Source organism: Excalfactoria chinensis, chromosome 1, assembly GCF_039878825.1.
Source record: "Excalfactoria chinensis isolate bCotChi1 chromosome 1, bCotChi1.hap2, whole genome shotgun sequence".
Lineage (NCBI taxonomy): Eukaryota > Metazoa > Chordata > Aves > Galliformes > Phasianidae > Excalfactoria > Excalfactoria chinensis.
Window position 1 is genome coordinate 69,529,109 of NC_092825.1, and position 24,417 is coordinate 69,553,525.

Here is a 24,417-nt window from a genome sequence, read left to right on the forward strand (position 1 = left end):
GCCTATCTTGGAAAGTTTCCCATTTTCTGCTCTGTCAGTGGTGGTTAAACCAGAGGTGAATGAGAGATGGGTGCATCCATCATATAGATGCACACTAGACAAGAATGAACAGGTGGATCTCATGTCTGGGTCTTCTCTGTACCAAAGAGGTTATGGGAGAGAAGCAAGAAATACTCTTAATGCCCAGATGCAGCCAAGAATCACTCCTTGATGCTGCCATGTTGATACACAAGTACATAGGAAATTATTTTTGCAAACACAGACCCAGCCTGTTTCAGGCTCAGGAACTGACCTATCTTGCCTGGGCTGCATTAAGTGAAGAGGAATTGTCTTGGGCCACATTTACGTAGGTTGTTCCAAAAGTAATGCCAGCTGTTTATTTCCACAGAAATGACAACAGATACGAAGAGCACAGTAACACTGTTTGATAGTGAAAAATCACATCTACAAAACACTATTTTTCAACAGTCCACCACCATTAACTATGTATTTTGGACAGCAATAAACAAAAGCCAACATCCTCTGCTTTAAACATCTCCCAGCAGAGGTGACCTACTGTTGCTACTTCCACCGCTCAGATGCACCACCCACCACATCACTGTGCTACTATCCACTACTTGATGTCCACATATATTCAGCTAGCATTGATGAGCATCAGTGGGTGCAATTTTTTCGGCAAAGAGGAATTCAGTTCCATGGCTTCGTTTCATACCCATGTCAGATGCCATTTTGTCAGACTGCCCCTTGGCTACCACCTGTCACACAGCAATAAAGTGTAATAAAATACTGTTGGGAAGGTTTAACCTCTACTGCTGTCCCACCAAAATCCACCTCTGATGTCAACATAATAAATTAGAAGACATTACTTTCTGAGTAGCCTTCATAAAATATATAATATAGTTGATATATATATATACATAAAGTAAAAGAAATTATTTTAATTTTAATGTGTTTTATTAAAACATATGCAAAAGAGAGCAACAAAACCATAACACATATATAAAAAAAGGGGATTTTTTACTTTGTTTTTGTGATAGTAACACAACAGTCTGTTTCAATGGCAATTCTTAGAGAGTTCTCAAAGTCTTTGGTAGAGATTTATGATGAAATTCTACTCTTCCTGTGCTTCATCCCTGAAAACAGTTGTTTACAAATGTATGTACTGCCAAAAAGTGATTACATGAATAGAGCATGACTGTGAAGTGAGGGATATTTCTGTTTGGTAAGAGAAGTTTTATGAAAGCCTGGTAGACATGACCAATTTTCTTATTAAAATTTCATACGTTGAATTTGAACATTTGCAGAGAGTGTATTTATATTAACTGAAAATGGAGCTGCAAATAAATAAATGAATGACTTTTTTTGTAATCTTGAAACCTTTCCTCAAATTCCTGTATCAAAATAGAAAGCACAGCCGTGTATTCTTTGCTACTCACAGAACTGCGTTCAGCTAATGTCTCAAAATCCATAAACATATTTGTCATAATTTAAGCGGGCATTGCATTGAGCTCTGTGACCAGGTTTCAGCCCAGATGAAGTTAACAGCACACTGATGGTTGGTTGGTGCTCAGGGGCTGGCTGGCCTGCTCAGTGTTGCAGAGACACAGCCATTACGGTGCAGGGCAGGGGGTGGGCCACACAGGGAGTTGTGTGGTGCTGCACACAGCTTGCAGATTGGACACGCCTGGCTTGATCCATTTGTGTTATAGGCTGACAGAGCAGCTGAAAGTGGACAATTGCCAGCTGAGAAGCAAGACTGAAATCTTTATCTCATTTGACTGAAGTATGTACATGTGTTTTTTATTTTACTACAGCAGTGATAAGATCAAAATTTTACCTAAGCCTGAGTATTTTGATAATGCCAGAACATATCACTGTGACACAGCATAAAAGTTGTAGATGTATCAAGAAATATAAATACTTTGAAACAAATATAAAAGCAAATATCTCATTAATACATTACTGGAAAAAACTATGTTCACTTTCTTGTTTCAAATTTACAAACACATTTCTCTATATTTCTTCTCTGGTAAAAAGTGTTAAAACTTCACATTTTCTATCCTTGAGACATTTAAGAGCCATTTGGATGTGGTGCTCAGAGATCTGATTTAGCAGAGGGTTGTTAGAATTAGGGTACTATGATTAGGCTGCGGTTGGACTTGATGATCTTTGAGGTCTTTTCCAACCTGGGTAATTCTATGATTGTGGGAGAAAAAATAAAAACCAAGAAAAAAATAACAACAACCACCACCATATTTTAAACATTGTTTCCAAGGGGCTGCCAGGCCCTAAGTTTCTCTCAGAGCTTGGCCAATTCTGGTAAAACTTCAATATGAAAGCTGGAGTCTTTGTGTTCAAACAAAGAGTAACATAAGGCTTAGCCAGATGAGATTACACAAATATTAATCTACTAGCATGCATATAAACTTGAGCCAAGTTTTATGACAAAAGGGCACAACGTTTAGCAAACTTTCCAATGCATGATGAACATTTATTTATGACAGAACAGAAAACTTGCTTAGTATTAGAAACTCCAAGGGATGGAGTTTCGATATTGTGAAAAAATTTATATTGCTGGATGCATAGTGAAAGCCTTCCATGCAGAATACTATTTATCTAACCCAGTTGTTTCATACTAACACTTGGTTCTATCTGTTTACAAGAGGATTTAAATCCGTGTGATGTTTTAAAAGTTACCAGTTTACTCTAGACAAAGCTATGCAAGAAAATTCTGGCCTGGGCATGCTCAGTGAATTTGTTTGAAGCAATGAACTAGCATTTTAACTATTTACATACTCCTACCTCAGTTCTGCTGTCTGGTGATTGAAACTTATCATGATTCACATAAAATGACTACTAGGACACAAACACTTGGAACAGCCTTTCTGCTGCCTGCGACATGCAGTTTAGTCTTAATCATTCATTACATTTGGTTTGAAAAATACCGTGCACGTATTTTTTCAATACAATTATAAAACACTTGTGTTGCAAGCAATAAATATTAAATTGTACATTCAGTCCAGAAAAAAATTAAACAGAAAAGAATAGGGAATAAAACCAAGAGGTGCTATCAAAAAAATGAGTGTTTATTTCTCTCTTCCCTTAATAATGTTATTAATGGAATTGTGTAAGAAGTGCTTTGTTTGGCTACAAATCTGAAACAAACAAACAAAACAAACAAACCCCCCCAACTTTGTTTAGCAGCTCATCCTTCACAAATAATAAAGATTTCAGTTAAAACAAAATTATGCTCCAGTCAGGTTCTCTTAGAAACGTCAAGATACTTTAAAACACTGACGTTTTTAATGCTGAAATACTGCAGGATATTTTCTATGTTCCAAAGATACTTACTTTGTACACTGTGACAAGGCAAATACTAAAAACAATGGCAACAGCTAGTGAGTTGTCTCCAAAGACTAATTCCTCTCTTGAGTAATTTACTATTTCTCAGTACACAGTTCCATGGCAGTACAGTACAACTCCCTGGCATCTTAAAGAGAAGAATGTGGCACTTTATATTTGATAGTATTAATATTTTAAACAACCCCCGATTCCAGGTCACATTTCAGATTGACATGGCTGAAAGGAATTCAGATTTTACTTTGGGGTTTTTTTGCACTCGCCATGGTCTGATCCTTAAAAAAACAACAACTTGATGTTTCTTCTTAATTCCCAAGTATCACCCAGTGTCTCTGTGTTAAATCATGATAAGATTTGCTTAAAATATACACAAAACAATGCAGTTTTCCTCTAGACACTTTACTGATGTTTAAGGATTTGGTTCTCCACTGCTGCAGATTTTTCTGCAGTCTTGGGCTAGACCCACAAAAAAAATCATAGATCACAGAATCATAGAATGGCTTGGGTTAGAAGGGACTGCAGGGATCATCAGGTTGATTTACTTCCTGTTTATAATCTTCCTTTTAAATACTGGAAGGCCATAATAACATCTCCCCACAGCTTTCTTGAACAAGCCCAGCTCCCTCAGTCTGTCTTCATAGGAGAGGTGCTCCAATGCTTTGACCATCTTCATGGCCTTCCACTGGAGCCCCTCCAAAAGCTCCACATCTTTCCTTGTGTTGAGGGCCCCAGACCTGGATGCAATTCACCAGTTGGCACCTCACAAGTACAGAATAGAGAGGGACTCTCATGACCTCCATCACCTCAGGCTGTATCTCACGTACATGCAAACCAAGTTTCCTGTGAAGAAAAGCATTTCTCATTCTGACAAATAAAGTTCAGGTGTTAAATACCTGAAGTGACCCCAAAGTTGAAGCAGGCTTCAGTCCTAGCACACAGAACAGGCATGCACCAGCTGTTCTGTGCCTCCATGCCCTCCCTCTGTGAGGGATAAAATCAGGGAGCCATGCACAAATACTGCTTCTCTGTTGTTATTTCTGTCTTTGCTTTGCTTTGTAGCAGCAATTCCTCCTGACTCTCTCTTTCCTTATTTTTGCTATTCTAGGACTATAAGAATGTATGCCCAGGCACAGTCAAGATCAGAAGCTTAGTTATATGGTTGAATGGTCTATTACAATGGCTGCTGTGTAAGAGAGCTTCTTCCATTTCAGAGTCTTTCTAATAGAAAAGAATGATCTTTTTTCAGCCCTGGAAACAATTTAGGCATTAAGTAAAGAGAACAGCTTAGATACTGTACACAAGCAAAAGCGTCTAGCTTGTGAATGCCAAGCAGAAATGGCCATCTCATCTCAAAAGCGACAGCCCATTTCTGGTGACTTCCTTTTTCATTTACTGGCACATGCGCATTATTTTCTTTTTCCCTAGAAATCAATTTGTTTATCAGACAGAGAACTGAAGTATCTAAAACAAGCCTGAAGACTCCACTCCAGAAGCCCAAATCCAAATTTAGTACTGAAAAGCTAAGCATAATTACCCTTGTCTTCTTCTCTGTGAAAATGTCTTGTTTTTTAGATCCTGTTCTTTTTACACACACTTGTTTAATGTCTACCACAATGCAGACTTGTTTTCATGTTGTTCCCATGCTTCAACATGTTCTTTAAGAGTTACAGATTGTCCTTCATATTTGTTTCAAAGATCGTGCAAGTTTTTATAATTGCCTACAGATTCTGACTTTGTAGCTCTAGCACTAGAGATTTCCATTTTAAGCTGTAAAAAATACACTGCTTCTAAGATCAACTAAGATGACCGCTAGTGAAACAGCACCTTTTCTTTGACTCCAGTATAGCAGGATATGTATTACCAATCTTATCATATACCACAGTATAGCTGTGCACCAGGAGACAGATTATGTGTACGAACATATGGAACAGTAAGGTAGTTTACCTTGATGCAATACAGTATTAGGATCGTGCAAGCACAGAATGCAGATTAATGTAGAAAGAAGATCCACCCTGCCAGTGAGCTCTGACTTAACACAGTTGCCCAGTCCTAAGCATGGATAAAAACATAGATAGCTGAGAATCAGTCTAGGAAAAGCCATAGATTGAGGAAACAGATTTAGGCTTTCTGCAAAAGTGGCTCCTCAGTAAGGAGTGCTGCTGTCTTATTGTGCACACGGCACTCTCAGAAGTTTGTTGGTAGAAAATACTCATATCTATTAGTATATTACAGAAATGATGCAGTCTAGTACAAATCTAGTGGGAGATGAACTTGAAATTCCTGGCAGAGTGACAGGTGCAGGCACAGAGGAAGACACTAAGACAGCAGCAGAAATATTCTATCTAGGTGCCGGTGTTGATACTTGGAGGGAACAGAAATTATCATAACTCACTACATGGAAAAAATCACGCACCAATTAGTAGCTAACTTGCCAGTGCATCAAACATATGAGATTCCAAAACAAATGTCTAAAGATGGCAATCATACCACATTGGCAATCACACTGTATTCCAGGGGGAATCTTAATGGCCATAACAAGCATGAGCTCTCTGTTTACATCTAGCATGTTAACCATTACAATGGCTTGAAAAGTCTTGCTCTGTGAATTTAAGTACAATAGGACGTATAGATTGGACTTCTTCTGAAGTGTTAGGACCTCAGCTTGTCGTGCACGGTATCACTGAAACTGCTTTGAAACTGAAAGTGTTTCATAACACAGAGTTGGCCCTTTAAAGCATTTGCATCATCTTGCTTTTGAAATGAGATGGAAAACAAAAAGAAAGCAGCAACAAGCAAATAATCAACCAACCCCATTAACTGCGGGAAATGAGCAGGGGAAGACAGGATTTATCTTTAATCTACACAATCTGCAGTAACTGGAGGTGAGTCACATCAATACTGAGAGGAAAAAAAAGAATAAGAACGCTAAACTATAGTCTAGCAGTGCACAGAATGGAAATTAAAAGTAGGGGGTAGGTTAGATCTTTAAAGTCTTCATGTTGTGCATTTTATATTGTCATTATGTAAGAGTACATCTTACAGCATCATCTGTTTAAAACAGAAAAAAAAAAAACCAATCAGTTCCACTGTGCTCCAAGCATGCAACGAGGCCAGCACCAGAGCTGGCACTTTAAACATGAAGCTAGATGCTCAGCTATTAACTCCTTGGTTACTTACGTCAAACAAAATCGTGGCTCTGCTATGTAGATGACTCTGGTGAATAATACTTACTTCCTATTGCTGGAACCTAATTTAAAAGAGTAGCAGAAGAGGTTATAGTATCTCTATAAGCCAAAGGAAGAGCCGGTACACGTGCAAGAGGAGCTAGGTATCATAATAGGAGCTACTAAATCTTGGTGCTAGACGTGAAAGATGTTTCTTTTCGCTGTCTGTCATGCGGATCAGCAGGCAATCGCGCTGCCGCCTCCCCCTAGCTATTCAGGGTCACACGCATTTCTCCCCACGTTCCAGAACATTCCCCGCTGCGGGGCTTCGCAGGGACATTTATGGCAGCGGGTTGGTGCAGCGCGGCCATCCCAATTCGGGCAGCGCGAGGAGGAGACGAGCAACTGCTCCGTACCCTACAGCTGACTCTCGGACCGCCAGCGGCGAACTGCCACCGGGGCGGAGCAAAACGGCTGAGCGCTGCGCCGTTCCCTTTTTAGGGCTTTTTACTTTTTTTTTTTTTTTTTTTCTGTTGTTGCCGGCTCAGCTCCTCCTACCCGGCAGCGAGCCCGAGGGCAGAGGTGGAGCCGGCTGTGTTGGTTGTAGGGGGTCGCGATGTCCCTTGCGGAGCGACAGCGGATGGAGGAAGAGGAGGGGGAAGGGGCCGGCGGCGGAGAGGAAGTGGTTCAGATCCGGCTGGGGGACAAGTGCTACCCGGTGTGCAAGAGGAAGCTGATCGAACAGAGTGACTATTTCCGAGCCCTGTACCGTTCGGGCATGCGGGAGACAGTGCAGGGCCAGGAAGAGCAGCTGTTGCGAGGAGGGCTGAGTGCGCTGGGACTGGAGTTGGTGCTGGACTTCATCAACACTTCCTGCCTTGACCGGCTGGAGCAAGAGGGTGAGGAGGAGCCTCCTCTGCTAGAGGAGCTGGTGGAGGCCGCCTCCTACCTGCAAGTCACTCCTCTGCTGCGCTTGCTGCTCTCCCAGGTGCGACTGGGCAACTGCCTGGAGCTACACCACCTGGCCCAGGTCTATGGCCTGCAGGATCTGCACGATGCCTGTTTGGACTTCATGGCTTCCCATTACCACCAGGTGCTGCGCAGGCCTGATACCCGGCTGCACCTCCACCTGCCTCACGCTCTCCAGCAGCACCTGAAGGAGAGACGGATGAGAGGCACTGCCACTCTGGTGGCTATTGGGGACTTTATGGGTACCTCATCCGTGGGCCTGTCCCCAGGCTGCCACCCACAGGCAGAGGCCCCTTGGTCCATGCTGAGGTACGACGAGGAAGCAGAGCAATGGCTGCCCCTGGCCAACAACCTACCTCCAGATCTGGTGAATGTGCGAGGCTACGGGTCAGCAATGTTGGACAACTACCTCTTCATCATTGGGGGGTACCGGATCACCACCAGTCAGGAGATCTCAGCTGCCCATTGTTACAACCCTTGCCTAAATGAGTGGAGTCAGCTGTCTTCAATGAACCAGAAGAGGTAACCTCTGCACCCTGGTGTGCGCATGTGTCCCTGTCTGTTTTCAAAACAGAGCCTGCTGAGTCACCTGGAGTTGGACAGATGCAACCTTACAAGAAGTGATTCAGAGCTGTCTCTTCATCATGTGATGGGAAGGACTGAAGGGCTTGGCAATAGCATGGCAGCCTTAAGGCTTCGGTTTTGCTGGTGGCAGCCCCCCAGCTGTGGCACAGCCCTGCAGCCTCTGTACTTCTTGGTGGCCCCAGAGTGTAGCACAGGGAGCTGCTGTAGGAAGGGTGAGGAGAATGGGGCTCTGTTGAGCAAATGCAGGTGATTAAGGCCACATGTGTGGGAAAATGGGAGTTAGGTACAGCTGAGGACTGAGCTGTGGCCATCTGCCATATGTGGTCATTCACCTTGATGTAAAGTAATGGTGGGTTCCCATTTTTCCTTTAAATCATAGCTTTCTAGGAGCTCCAGTCTCTCCAAACAGCTGTTAGTACCAGTATTTGAAATTCTATTTAATATAACAAAACAACAAAAAAGAAAATTCTATTTTTTTTTTTTTCTAGTACTATATGTGATAAAATGTTTCACTGTTCATAATGGAGGCGTTCAGTCTATGTGAACTAGGGACTGATGAAAAGTTTTGTTATTGGTTTGTACTTTTATAAAAATCCAAATGTTTTTTAGGCCTGCATTTTGCTGAAATCTTTACCAGAAAAAAAATGGCACAAAGATTGTCAGAAATGTTTCAATTTATGAGAATATTTGGACCTAGTAAACATTCAGCATCTTGATTTATTTTTTTTTCCTTTATTTAATTTTTCTTTTAACATTTATGGTGGAGTTGCTATTCAGAAACATTTGTGTGTTTTGGGGACTAGTGTTGATGGAGACCCAAGGAGAGTCCTTCTTCCCATCAAAGGCTGTGGCTGCTCTGCCTTGGTGTTGCAGACTTGTCAAAATACAAACTTCACTAAAACAAAATATAAAAGGTGATTTTTTTTTAGCTGTTTCCATTTTACAAAAAGTGTTTGATTTTTCTTTTCTTCTCTATCTGAATCTGTGCTGAAACAAGTACAGAATCTAGAATTTGCTTTAGAATGAAAATTATCTTCTCCATCCAGCAAATTAAAGTAGCAGCTAGAGACCCCAGCATGAATGCTTTCAATTAGCATAGTAAATCTGTAGTCTCTCTTCCATTCTAAAATGCCTCCAAACAGAGGACCTAGAGACCTAAAATGGCTTATTTCCTACTCCAACCTCCTTTCACTTCCTGTGTTTATCATTGTGAGAAATTCACTGAAATGTTTGCCTACTTGGTCAGCCATTGGAACTGATTGGAAACATAGTGTGTATCTGGCTTGTTGGAAGGACATTGTACACAATAACTGCTATAGAGTGTTTAGCTTTTGAATACTGAACATCTCTTTCTGTTTATTTCTTGCAGTCTGTTGGTAATCTCTAGAGACCCCTTTGAGGACTGGGGCTGTTTTGGTAGGCCTGGCCTATGCAGTATTTCCTGCCAAAATGACTGAGAGCACATTGGCCTCAGTAAGAAAAAGTAGGACAGATCAAACCAATCAGTGTCTCCTGTGGAAACCCCATTTTGATCAAATTATGAAGTTTGTTATTGGTTTGTGTGGTGTCCATAGCAAGGCAGATGTTATTATATGAAATAACTCTGCAGCATGGGAAATGAGAGAGGTTTTAAAAATGCATTGTTAAGGCCTTTTTTTCACCTTGTTACCTGACTGTTCAAATTCTAGGATACATAGTCATTACATGAAATAAATAAATGATTATTTTCTCCTTTTATTAGTATTTTCATCTATACTACCTTACCAACAATCTTTAAGCCCACAACAGGGTGTTACTCAGTATGGGATTTCATGTTGGCAATTTATGTTAGAAAAGGAGCATGCAAATAGATATTTTTGAAATAGTCAACAGTCTTACATTAAAGTGTAGTGATTGAAGGCTAAAAAGAGACCAGCATCATGTTGACTTCTAGGCTGGATGGCAGCTAATGAGTATATAGCTCCATGAATAATGAGTAGTGGAAATTTTTTTTCGTGGAAATTCTACTAATCCCATCATAAAACTTGTTGACTTTAGCATCTTTGTGGGGTCTCAACCCTGAAGTTCTGTATTTTTTCTAACTTTTCTAACTTAACATTTCAACTCTCTCATACCAGATTGACTGGTTGAACAGCTTGTGGCCAGAATGCAAAAAAGGATAGCTTGTGCTGTGGGAACTAAGAGCAGGGAAAGGGAATTTTTGTACTCACTGTTTACATTCAACAGGAACAGCACTGGTTCCAGTCTGCTGATTAGATGAGATGCAGTTTGCTTGGCACTGCAGTTTTAGTTTGTTGTGCTGCAATAAAACAAGCAGGGCAGTTGCCTAGCATGCTGCTTAGGTAATTGGCTTGTTTGGCTGTCTACCAGGCTAGTTGATGTCAGCTGATACAATTAAATATTGTGGATGCGTCTTTTACATACCTTGAGAGAAAGTTCTACTTCTTGCTGAAGTGGGTTTGACTTCAGGCAGCATTCTAGAAGGATTTAGATTTGGCCTATGTGACTGGAGGCATGTGTTGACTTTAAGAGAAGAATGAGGATTTATGGATGTAATTGTGTTTATTTCATTTGAATATAGCAAGTATTTTGCCCTCAAAGAACTTGTGAATTCTATAATGTTTTTATCTTTAATTATTTGGTTTATTATAACATAGAAACTGAAGATGTTGGGATCTATTATTTGTACGTAGATGAAATATTCCCAACTTACCTCTAAATAGAAGAAGACTGTCAGATGTATGCTGAATACTCTGGTTTATGTTTTAGCTTTTAGCTGTCTTTCTAGGCATAGAGATCTTGCTACAGTCATTTAAAATTTGTTCATAATAGATAGCTTTCATATATTATTCCTGCAGTGCCCACATAAATTTGATGAAACACTATTTCCTGCTTATACATACACAAATTAGATAAAGTAATTTGCTCAGGTTCATAGGGAGCTGGTGTCTGAGCCAGGAACTTCTCATCATCTGAGGCCAAATCCAATACCAGCCATAAATAATCCCTAACAGGTGATAGTTTCTAGATCTCTAATTTTTTTTTCATTCTAGAGGTGCTGTGCTTGGAATAGTGTCTTCAGAGACCTACATGGACTTCTTTGAGGAAGAAACTTCATGTACAGGTTGCCCAAGACTACTTGGGGTCTTTGGGGATAGGAAGGTAATAAGGAAATTTGAGGATGGTTCAAGTCATGTATTTCAGTACCTTTCCATAATTTTTTTTTTATTATTATTTCAATGTTGACAGTTGAAATTGATCATGAAAAATAATATGGGATTTCTATCGTGTATGCCAGTCACAGCTGAGTATTTCATGTTTATTTTCTTTCAGCACACTCCAGGCAGATAAATCTTCTAGTCTTGGAAGACGCTTGTAAGCCCCTGGCTGAGATTATATACATGAACTTTGAATACTGTTTTTGTGAGCTATCTCTGCCTGAACTGCTGCCACTTTGGGGACTCTTTGCAGGAATGCAAGAGAGGATGTTCCTAGGAATTGGCAGTGGTTTAGGAGATTTCCTCTTTTCTTGTTTGTTTGCTTTTTTTTTTTAATCATTTTTTTCCCTTTTAAAATTTCTCTTTGCTTGGGGGGGAGTAGATTTTTTCCAATATTTTCAGGTTGAAAGTATCTATGTTGCATCTATCACAAATATATCATGCATGCTTCCAGAGCTCAAGTACGGAAACAGCGTGTTCTGTATTCATATAAGGAATGTATGAATAACAGTTCATGCAGTAAATGTGCAGTACTTTGGGAGTAATTTTTTTCCCATGCTTAGCTACCTCCCTGATCTGAAAAATCCTCTCTAATATCTAAGATAACTTCTTTTTGTATAATGAATATATAAGGTCTGTCAGTGAACAAGAGAGCGCTTGCTCTCTTCTTCATAACCAGTGGTCTCTTACAGACACGTTATATGGCTGTTTATGCAATCCAGAGCAACCTGCACTTTTCATAACATATTTGGAAAGTTATGCATTCTGACCATTTGGTCCTTGTATATCAGATTCTTTTTCCTTCCTGCATGTAGCACTCTGCGCTTCTATCAGTGAATGAAAAAAACTGTAATTTAAACTGCTGCAAAATCCACTCTTGCTTGTGTTCCTGGGACTCCTTTCAAGAGGAAATGAGCATCTTCAGAAGACATAGCCATATCCTAACAAGAAGTGATAACAACTAGAGAACACTAGGCCTAGTGTCTGTAAAGTACTTCAGATCCCTGAGTTTAGGCAACTCACATAAGTGAGTGGAGTCACCACAGCTGGATCTGACAAACTTTTAAGCTTGGTTGTTTCCAAGCTGTAGCACAAAGAACACTTGTTAGTTGTGGAGAGCTGGCGTCATGCTTGTTTTTGTTGTTTACAGCTGCTCCCAACACATTAAGAATGCAGAAATACACTAAATATTTCTTAATATTCACTCCATAAAAATACCTGCTGTTACTGGCATAGAAAGGTGATTGGGTTTTTCATAATGTATTGGGCCACTGTCCAAACATTCACGCCAAATGGTACTTGTTGGGTACTTGTTGCAGCTTTTGATTAATGTATCCCATAAATCTGAGATACTTGCACTGATTGTCGTCTGTTTTAATTAACATTGGAAGTGGTTAAATCACTCAACCACCAGTTTAAATTATTTGGTTACTAGAGAAGTGAGTCAATTAGGAAACCTGAGTTATTTTGTATTTGGACAGTACACACTTGTTTTTCATGTCTCATCTGCCAGAACTTACAGCATATACAAGTGCTACTCTCGCAGTAATGTCTCATATTTTGTTATGTTAGTCCACAACATCAGAGGTGGATGTTAGCGGTATGGCAGTACAGGTTGGACCTTCCTGCTGATAGGCCATTGAATTTTGTTGCTGTGTGACAGATGACAGCAGGGAAGTAGTCTGACAAAATAGCATCTGAAATGGAAGTGCCTATGAAAAAGAGGAATTCAGTGGAAATGAATTTCTCCAAGCAGGAAAAAATGGCACATAGTTGACATTCACTGATGGTTGTTTAACATATGGAGACCAAACAATGAATGTTAGCAGTGAGGTGGTGAGCAGTGTATTTGTTGTGACAGTAACAGTGTGTCACCTCTGTTGATGTGGATAAAAATCCATATATGTACACAGTATGCATGCTCCTGTTCAACTATGCCTGTGAGAGTGCATAGTTAATGGTGGGGACCATGTTGAAAAATAGCTTTCAATAGCTGAGAATCTGCTCTATCAAATAGTGTTATTGTGCTCTTTGCATCTATTGTAGTTCCACAAAAATAAACAGGAGGCATTACTTTTGGAAGAATTTGCATATTAAATGTGACTAAAATTTTTTTACAATAATAAAACACTGTGTGCGTGAACTCATTTTTAAGCCCAAATCCTCTACCATCTCTATCATAGACACAGAGTTGAAGACTTTCTAATGTTGATTTTAAAGGACGTTTGGAAAATGAAATTTTACTATGGTTTGGGTGTTTTGTTTTATTTTTTTTGGGGGGGGGGTTGGTTTGTTTTTTTTTTGGTTGATTTGTTCATTCTTTTTTTGTCTCTGCTCATTTATGGATGCTTTTTTCTCCATTATAAGTTTTACAACAGGTACGCTACTTTGAAAATAACGATGTTTTTCAAGTAATTATCCTCTTTTCACGCCCACTATTATCACCATATTTTCTGAATTCTTTAATACAGAAAACAATTGCTGTACAGAGATGAATAGTGTGACCTAATTGTAAATATCAGTGAAAAAAGAATAAAATTTTAGTTTTCAAAGCTTTATCAGGATGACAGGAACTAAATGATTCTGTCTGGAAACATTTTTTTTTTTTTTTCCTCTATACATTTAATGAAAAGAAGTTAAAGAGCAGTCTGCAGCTAGAGAGGGTTTGTTTTGTCCAGGTAAAACCCTGCAAAACTGCATGGTGGTAAGTTTTTATCTTGGATTCATGCAGAATGGAATTTGTTTTTACAGCAGCAGGCAAGTGCATTGCTAAAGCACCACTTCGGTTTTATAGATATAATGCTGTTCCACATTTGCTTTGGTGTTGATCTGCTGCACACCAGTGACTTTCATACACTTAGTTAATCAGGATGCTGTGTGGTAAAATCTCATGGATTTGGCTTGAAATGGACAGTACTGAAAGAAAAGTCTTGCTTAGGTGATGGCATAGACTTGTAAGCAGGGCTGTTTCTGAAGAGGGGAAGACTTTATTCATATTCATTTCTATATTGTCTTAAAACTGCAAGATGTGAAAGGGTTATTGCACTTTAGTAACTAGGTAGTGACCCTTTGTTACATGGATCTTTGTTACAAGATAACTGAGTAGAATAAGAAATGAAAACAGATTGTTGTCTATGGAGTGTAGTGTATTTTGTTCAGCTATGAATGGAACATTAATTTACAGATGCATCTTCATCTGTAAATTAACATCATCACCCCATTCACTGGAGTGGAGGGTGTCTTTAGCAACCTAAATGGATCCTAAATGAGGTACAGGAGTTTCTCTTTTCTCTCAATTGTAGAATGTAATTCACTGCTTAACACATTATATTTCTACTTATTAAGGTTATTGAAGAGGCTGTGTAACAGACTAGGATGTGTACACATTCCTACACTTGATAGTCTTGTTTGAAATTTCTGTGATTTTAACTAAAATAATCTCCTTTCTGTATGTATACATATTTGTCTGTACTAAAGGTACTTCAGTAAAACCTATTAAAAATGAAACATCTACCAAACCAGATTAGCTAACAAAACATTTACTGCTCAAACTGCCATAGATTGCAATCCAAAATAAAATTTTCATTAGTTTCAGCATCAACATCATTTATATCAGAATGTCACTGTTTGCTGTCCTCAATAATTAAAGAATGATTACAGAATTTTGGACATGCACTGGAGACTTCAGATTTTGTAATATAAATGAATTGATATGATGTAATGGTGAATGTGTTGGAACCTGATTAGGAAGAAGTTTCTTGTGTTTTTCTGTACGTTCGTTTAATCTATTTTGGTGCTGCAATCTTTGTCTTTCAGGTCAAATTTTAAGCTGTTGGCTGTAAATGGAAAGCTCTATGCCATTGGTGGTCAATCCCTTTCCAACGTGGAGTGTTATAACCCAGAAAATGACTGGTGGAATTTTGTAGCATCCCTGCCAAATCCTCTTGCAGAATTCTCAGCTTGCGAGTGCAAGGGCAAGATTTATGTTATTGGAGGATACACTACACGAGGTAGAAAGCTTTTTTTGTTTTTTTTTTTTTAATTTTTTTTATTTTTTGGGTTTGTTTTGTTTTGCTTTGTTTCCCCACCACCACCACCCCCATACACACCTCTTTTCCTTACTGCTTCTCAGGACCAGATCATTTTAATTTGCAGGAAATATTTTCAACTGGTGTAATGAAACAAACCCATGAAATTAAATAAAAAATTAGTTCTATCATACTGGCATCAGGTTATGGGTGTTTTCACAGCCTATACCTAGAAGCTGTAATTCTGCCTGCCAAACATAAGAACTTGAAAACTAGATAGTTGTCTGTAATTTCCCACGTGAGTAACTGGTACTTGGACCTGCAGCTCTGCCTTTCTGATGAAACAGACCAGTGGGTACTTCAGAGTCCACCATAGTCCTCCTCCTATTAGATTTTGGTCATATAGTAGTAAGAAAGGTCTCAGAAGGTGAACTTTTGTGGAAAAATATTAAGAAAGTCTGCCTATATTGTGTTTTTCATATTTGTTATAGTGCATGTAGCATTTCAAGGTTGTGGGTTTTTTTTGGTTTTTTTTGGTTTTTTTCCTGTGCATATCAAAAATCTTGGGCTTTCTACTGTATAAATGAAAGCTACATTACAATAAACTTCCATTTCATTTCATTTGTCTTGTCTCAAACAGTAGCATCGTATTTTTTTTTCCTTGGAAGTTTACTGCTATGGAAAGACAAATAAACTTAATGTTTCTAGGAATACTGGGATTTTTGATCAGCATTTTTATACAGCAGTGCAAATATGTTTCCTATTTTTTTTTTTTCTTTATTTAATGTGGATTAAGTTTACAGGAAGATGATAATGAGTAATGAGCAATGACCAAAAGTCATTACAGTGCAAGCAAATGCTTTAGCAGTATCTCCAAAGCCATGCTGCTCCTGAACTGCACTTAGGACAATCCAGTTATATTTATGGCTATTTATACCTGTGCTCTTACATAACTTATTAGTGTGTCACCATCTGCTGTTCCACTTGGGAGTTCATCTGGAGATCGTCATGCAGAGTAGACTTGTAATACAGAGCAGATTTTATTGAAAGACCAAACTGGAGTTTGCAGGCCTGTTACCACTTGTCACTTGGGTTCATATTTAAGCTCTGGTCTCCAGAGGTTGAAACTGAATTTACTAGCTAAAAACTCAAGTGCATTCTTTGTTAATTTAGTGAAGCCTTCACTGGGGATGCTACCATGGTCTCCTGCACTGTAAATCAGGGAGGTAGTGTAACAATTTCTCAGAATAACAGTGTTGCAAATACATCTGTTGAATTGTAGCTGAAGCATAGATACAGCTAAGCTTTTCTCTATACCTCTGTCTGGTGCTGTTGCATGGATTTCCTGGTCTTTAGGTGAGTTTGACCTTGTGTATTTCTCCTTTATGAGGTACTGAAAATGCGCCCTTAGGTCATCCATCCATGCCACTTGATGAATGTAACTGGCTTTATGAGTTTTATTCCCTAAAACTTTGATTTGTGGTTTGAAATGCAAAGTTAAGCTTGGATGATAAATCATCACTTGACAGCTATTAATGAAGCATAGAATTTTCATGATAATTTGATTTATCTCTGACCACCATTGGAAAGCAGAACATTGTTTTATTTACCTTTTCATAAAAAAATATCTTGCATATCGGTCAAATGCAAAATCAAAATTATTAGGAAATGGCTAGGAATTAAGCTTCTAAAATCTATGTTCCCAGACTATTTGTATCATTTAATAGGACACCAGAAGCTTAATTTTTCCTACTCTGGTAGAATAAAATGTTCTAGCTTTATCACTGGGGGCAAAGACTCACAGTTCTCAGTAATCTTTTCCTTCCCTGTCTCCTATGCTTCTGTACTAACCATAATAATGGCTAATACAGTTTGTAGACAGAAAGAATACTCCTCTGTAAGTGCTATTTATTTATATTTTTTTTAATTTATAAATCTCTTTCCTCTGTTTCAGACAGAAATATGAACATCTTGCAATACTGTCCTACTTCTGATTCCTGGACCAACTTTGAACTCTGCGATGTCCATGTTCGTAAACAGCAGATGGTCTCTGTTGAAGAAACAATCTATCTAGTAGGAGGTTGTATCCATGAACTTGGACCAAACCAAAAATCCAGCCAAAGCGAAGATGTCTTAACTGTGCAGTCTTACAACATTGCTACCAAAGAATGGCTCTACCTCAAAGAGAACACATCGAAGTCGGGTCTTAACTTGACTTGCACTCTACATAATGATGGAGTTTATATATTGAGTAGAGATATTACTTTATCTACAAGCTTGGAGCACCGTGTTTTTCTGAAGTATAATATATTCACAGACAGTTGGGAATCACTAAGACGCTTTCCAGCCTTTGGACAAAACATGCTGATCTGTTCTATGTACTTGCCTGATGTGTGAGGCGTGTAATGGCATCAGGTTTTTCTTTGCAGCTCATTAATCATTCTTGGAAGAAATATTGCTCCCGCTAAGTAATTCCAGTTTCAGAATGTAATGTGGTTGCATAACATAGGCATAAAATACAGATTCTTTTCTTAAAAAAAAAAAAAAAAAAATTGAAAATCCAATATTATTAAGAATAATGGTTCTAGAAACAGTTCCAAGATTTCAGTTTAGTTTTCTTTTATATTGTATTTAAATTTCACCAAATATTGTTTACAACTTAAATTTTTATGTTTTATGTTGGTATCTAACGAAGGATAGAGTTCCAAATGCAAAGTTGATTATTCTCATTTTTATTCTCCATCATTATAGGCAACGTAGAAGAGAGCATACATGGTGAAAGTGAATGTAATTCAGTAAAATAAATACTATATCTGAGAGATATCAAAAAAGGAATGTTTTTTTTTAATATAATTTTTACACAAACTGTGTTCTGTCAAATGCATAATGTTTAAAATTGCGTATGATCTCATGTTATTCTCTCTTCTATAGCCACAGGTGAGTCTCAAGGGTTCCAGTAAGTAGGTATCCTCAAGAAACACATATTCCCCTGAGTTATTTGGCATAAAATACTTCACAAGGAACTGGGAAGAACTACTGTAAGTTTCTTTCTGGAATTGAAATGCTGCTTTAATGGCAGTTAGCAGCATTTATGGCTTCCATTATGACAGAGGTAAAAAGACTGTGAATTCAAAGGGAGAAGTTCACTGATCTTCCAGAAGATTTTCAGTTTTAGTTATCTTGTTGTTTTCTGCAGCGCTGAATGTTAAAAATCAAATTATAGAAACAAAAAAGCAGATGTTATCAGCAAGCTGCATTGTAGGAGGATATACGTGTGTACACACTGTGGTGATTCTGCACCAGGCACTCACTGCTTGATAACAGTTATCTAGGGCAAAAGAGGAGACTGAATCACTTGATGTGGCAGGGTTCATTTGTGTAAACAGTACGACACCAGCTCTAACATGTTTATGTGGATGCTGACTTTCTTGTATCTACCGGGCTCCTGGTAACATAGCCAGTTTGCTACCTGAAGTTGTTAGTTTCTCCAAAGAACATAGAATCTATAGTGACTATACCCCTTACTTGTGTTCCCTAGTTTTTGCATATTGCCTGAGACTCTTTCCTTTTTGGAGGTGACACGTTCACTGGAGTCTCCTGAAGGCCTTGGTTGTTATCGTGGGAAGGTTTCACAACTGCTGCCTTTGGGAAAGAGAGAGCCAAATTAGGCATATCTTGAACAGGTCGCATAGATTTTTATTTTGTGCCAGCTTTTTCTCTAAATGATGATATTTAATTCACTTGAATGTGTTCCTAGTGAGGGGGGACTTTTTTGTTTCCCCTCTTGAAATTCAGGAATCTGAATTGACTTGAAAATAGATGTCTGTTGTACAGAGAAAGAAAAGGCAGCAATGGTTCCCTCAAGTCTCTTTTAACTCCCATCTTTTCCATGGTCTTGTATTAAACTGATGCTAAAAGAGCTATCAGACCATTATCTATATAACATGGAGAGAGAATGTGTTATTCTCTTCTTAGGTGCATAATTTTGATGCTTCTGATCAGATCATGTATAGCAACCCAAATGGAAAACCAGGAAACTGTCTATCTGGTGTGGACATTAAGCAAAGTACTTTGAGTATCCAGAATTAACCTTGTGGGTAGAATTTTTGCAGTCTGGCAGAGCATGTTATGCCTAAGCCCCAAGTAGTGTCTGCCATTCATCTGTATGCATGGATTTCACAAGTTTAGCCTTTGTCTATTTTTCAGTTTTCATTCCTTTGAAAACCTCATGCACTGAGTGGCTGCTGTGTTATAACAGTTGTATCAGACCAAACAATGACTTTTCTACAACAAAGAAATAGGGTGACTTTCCTAAGATTCTTAAGTGATTTGTTTTTAACTTTTACAAGTGTTTTAGAATAAATATAAGCACTGTTCTGTTGTCTGGTTATAAATAATTTCAGCCATGTTATTTTACTTCCTTTTCATTTCTATGTACACTACCCTACTATAATTCATTAGTAAACTCATTAATACTGGTGGCAGAAATTGTATTTGAGTTGTGACATTCTCTCACCTGGCATATTAACTGTGAAGAACTTGCATTTCCAGATTTTCAGTTTAGTGTGTCTAATCCTTTCAAACACATCTGTTTTGTAGAGCAAGCATCATTACAAAAGATGTGATATGGTGCTTATAATGTAATCTTTTCCATGAGAGGCCTTCCTAAATCAGAATTATATATGTGTTGGTTTCAGCTGCTGGTAATTAGGTGGAGAACCTGCTCAAATGTAGAAGAGAAAACTGCTCAGATTGTAAATGCAGTCAGATTCTTGTCAATCTGTGGAGAAAATTTATCAATAATGACAATTAACTGTGCTACAGTTGCAAATCAAAACCGGTGTTGAATTTAGTAGAATGAAACTAATTAAGCTAAGTGGACTGTATAACTACAGGCTGAAGTAAATATAGTTTTTAAGCAAGATTAATTACAGAAAAATATGCCATGGATATTCCTTGTAAATCAGGAAAAATTCCTGCTACCTGTGCCCTTATTTTCTTTCCAACATTCTAATATTCCACATAAGGCAGTGCTGAACAGTTTCTGCCCTTCTGGGCAAGGAAAACTGGTTTAGAGTCACTCACAGCAAGTAATTTAAAAGCTGCTTTGTAGCCAGTGGAAATGTTCAGTGATTCTGTGTGCTGTGTTTGCTTTCTTGGTTGGGAAAAAGTCCTGTCTTATGGACAGAAATCTTTTGAATGACAGTTGAATGACAGCAGTTGAAGTGTAGAGCAGTGGTCCTAGTGGTGTTACCAGCTACAAAATTCTTCAGGGTTATCCTGATATCCACATTTTGACTTTACCACATGGCCTTATAGGGATTGTTCTACCTGCTTATGTCTTCATTCCTACGGCAACATATGAGCAGGAATGCTGATCATGCGGGGACATGTGGTTTTTCTGGTATGGCAGTGTTTGTGAGATCTCTTGAATGTGTGAAGAAGAACAAATATTCTGCTTGTTGCAACTACTTAATTGTTTGATGGAAAGTGGCAAGATAGAAGACAGCTAGTAACCTCATTTTGGTCTCTGCTAATTATCTTCATTTTGAACTGATGGCTACTTCCTATCTGTTACTTTTGTTTGTCACCTACTAGCTTACGGTTTCCCTAGGTTTCTTCATGTTCTCAAGGCTGTATCCAAATTTAGATCTGCTGTTTCCTGCCGTGTCTTGGTTATCCAGTGCTTACATATCCACTTTTCATCTTCGTGGACTGAATCTGCTTGATACTAGCCAGTAAAAGCTGACTGTAGTAGAGGACGATCCCAAGTTGAAAGAAAGAATAACAGGAAGAACAACAGCCTCTAAGTCCTGAGGGAGAGGTAAATGGAAAACTCTGGGAACTTTATTCCCTTCCCATAAAATAGAGAAGTGTTTAGAAAGGTTGCTTGCATCAAGTCTAAGAGAGAGCATAATAGTTTCTTCCTTTCCAGGAATGGTTTGTGGTTTTCAATGTGAAATAAGAGTTATGTGAAGCTTAGGTTTAATCTCCCTGGCCAATTTCCATAGATTTCTCTTTCTGTCCTGTCAGCTGAACTTTCTTTTCCCGATTTTTTTATTTTTTCCATTCAGTGAGAGTTTTGTCCTACAGCAGAGTCCAGACTGTTTGGATGGAATCATGTGATAACAGTTTGTTGGCCTTTCCTTTTCGTTAGTCTCCTTTTCACTGGTCTGTGTCTATCAGTCACTGAGATGAAAAAGTAATTAGTAATTCAGGTATTTCATTCCATTTATTCATTCTTGCCTTTTGAAAGGTAAGTCTACCAAGCTACATTATTATTATTATTTCCATTTAATTCTCATTTAACTGAGAAATAATGCTACAGATTCAGAATCTCTGGAAATTGGCTCATATCAGTATGTGAGTGTGGAAGGCTCAGAGTACAGTGATGACAGCAAACAACGTGCTCAAAGAGCTGCAAGAGCAGAGATTCATCATCACAATTGCCCCTGTAAGACAAGGTACATACTGTAAACGATGTTAAACCAGTGACAGTCCCTGGGATACCTGTCAGTGTTACCAGTGAACTTACAAGGAGTCACCAAAAGTCTGTTAAGGGCAGAAACTGTTAGCATCCACAGTATGCTGTATTTACAATAATGACCAAAGGGTGGCTCCCCATACCTACTTATGAACCAGAGTAAAATTGATGAAGAATGGTTAAACGTTTTTCTCCACAGTACTAACATTCTCAGAGCATGTTTTCTCTCTAATCAGCTTAGAGTCTGTTTTAGTGTAACAATGTCTTTTTTCACCATAAGAAGGGTGGAGTTTGGATTAGGAGTCTGGATTTTGTGAACTACTTGGGTAATGCATCTACATATTTAAACTTGCTATGCATTCTTTATCGTTTTTATTTATTTATTTATTTATTTCTGAAGCCAATTGCCATTACCAATAACATGTATAATGTCCTGTGTATATCAGTATTTTTGAAAGTAAGTTTTAGTCCCTTTATTTTAATTAGAGGGTCTTCATTGCCGAAATATAGACTGTTCATTTTTTATAAAAAGAAAATGAATCACTGCAATTGCTGTCTCTTTCTAGTGGAAGGCAGATTAGACAGCATCCAGTTTTAGAGTACCCAATTATCATCTGTATATTTTTAGCTAATACAAGCACTGATAGGAGAGGAAGGTGTTCAGCTTTTGAGCATCTTCTGCTTGACGGTACTTGTACCATTATTTAACAATAAATGCAAACTCTTTGAATTCTCAGTCCCTCACTCCCTCACTTCATATTCTGTTTGGAATTTGTGTTTATTTGATCTGTTGTTCCACTGTCTGATATTTTCCAGATGTTTCTAAGGGTGTGCCTTTATGATAAGACACCCTTTATAAATAATTTGCCAACATTAAAATAGTTTACTCTGCCCCACCAGTTTTTGCCTGTGAAGATTTTACCTAGCCATTGTGGCTGGATAAGTACTTCACCAGGGCAAACCTTAAATTCAGTGCTTCTTACTGTACTGGAATACTCAACTTTGAGTTAAGAGATACTGTCAGTCCACAAATCACTGTCATCTTTCTGTATGCTGTAGCTTCTGTATGTTTTTGAGTTTATTTCTAGCCCTTCTTGTTCAAGATTTCTGTAAATATGAAAAGTTCTTCTGAATCTTACTCATTAGTGCCATATAGCTTTTGGTATAACCTAAAGTCCTCTTTCCAGGAATCTTAACTTTAAGTTCTCACATCTTCAAAATGACTCGGCATATAAATTTTCTGGTTAGCTTTTATTTGTCATGCTTTGAGACACAATTATTTAGAATCCTGAATATGTTATTGTACTTAGTGAATGGTCATAGTACAAGGGATTTTTGCAGAGTAAAGATGGTAGAATTCTATCTGCTGTTCTACAGGAAGATTTTGGCTACTTCCGCTTGAAATGTAAAAAAGTGATGTTATTTATTCTCCTTTGGAACTTGGTCTAATTTCAATATTTACACTATTTACCAAAATCAGAAAATCTATTACTTATCAGACATTTGGAACTGATATTAAAGGGACTCTGTTTTCATCTTTGGTAATCTTATTGTAGTTTTCTTTTTCTGCTGGGCTTACTATATATGTCTGATATAGCATTCTAATATATTTTTAGTAATGCAAGGGAAATTTTGCCCCCTAACAGGTAAGGCCTTGATTTACTGTGAAGACTAGAACTTTGTCATGTGAAATGTGTGTTTTGCTGTTATAAATTAGCAACTCGTAACTGCTCTGAAGCCTATAAAACATGATTTGGGGTGGTGGGGATGAATATGAAGTCAGAAAACAGATGCTTAGAAACAGCCATTCTCTAACCTACAGGCACAAGCTATTTTCAAAGTGGAAGCAAGTAGAAGAAGTTTTAAATGCTTTTAAAATAACAACTCCCTTTTCCCTCTTCCCCTCTATCCCCCTGCAACCACAATAATTTGTGGTAAGGCATCTGTACATTTTGAAGAAAACATTAGCGATGAGGTAAGAATATGCTGTTCTTGGGAATATGATCTCTTATCAGAACTGCTGCTTGGCAGGTCCAGAAACCTACTTTCAGCTTCAGTAGATCTCTTTGAGTGACATTTATGATTTTTCATGACATATTATCTCCTAACACATGTAATAATGGTAAATGTGACAGGGAGAAGAGTCACAGAAGCCCTATTGTATATCTAGGAGCAAATGTACAATGAGCTTGCAGAAGGGCTTTTTTTTTAGTTTATATTTTAATATTTTTAATAGAGCTGGATCTAAAGACTTTTGATGATAGTAAAACAGAACCAGCTTTGAATTTGGTACATATTCCAGTGAATTAATCAATTCTGAAAGATTCTGAAAAGATGCTAATTGTGCAATTGGTTGAGAAAAGAAGAGGCATAGACTGAAGACTTGAAGAATTTTCTTGCAGTATGCCCCATCTGTATTGTCTGTTGTCTTACCTCTGTTCTGACAGAGTGGAACTTGCTATTCAAGATTAGTCATAGAGGCTATTTTCACTGTTAAGGGATAATTGTTGTTAACCAGTGTGGCCATAATGCCCCTAGAACATTCCTTTTCTAAGTAGCATAATCATAGAATGGCTTGGGTTGAATAGGACCTCAAGGATCATCAAATA

At 38.2% G+C, this 24,417-nt stretch overlaps 1 protein-coding gene across 1 annotated transcript; it reads left to right on the forward strand.

Annotated features, from left to right (window-relative positions):
* Positions 1 to 7,051: 7,051 nt before the first annotated feature.
* On the forward strand, positions 7,052 to 19,882 carry KLHL42 (kelch like family member 42). Its single transcript, XM_072344647.1, has 3 exons — positions 7,052 to 8,015; positions 15,113 to 15,306; positions 17,279 to 19,882. The coding sequence occupies exons 1-3, from the start codon at positions 7,141 to 7,143 to the stop codon at positions 17,719 to 17,721; spliced, it is 1,512 nt and encodes a 503-aa protein (XP_072200748.1). The 5' UTR covers positions 7,052 to 7,140; the 3' UTR covers positions 17,722 to 19,882.
* Positions 19,883 to 24,417: the final 4,535 nt, after the last annotated feature.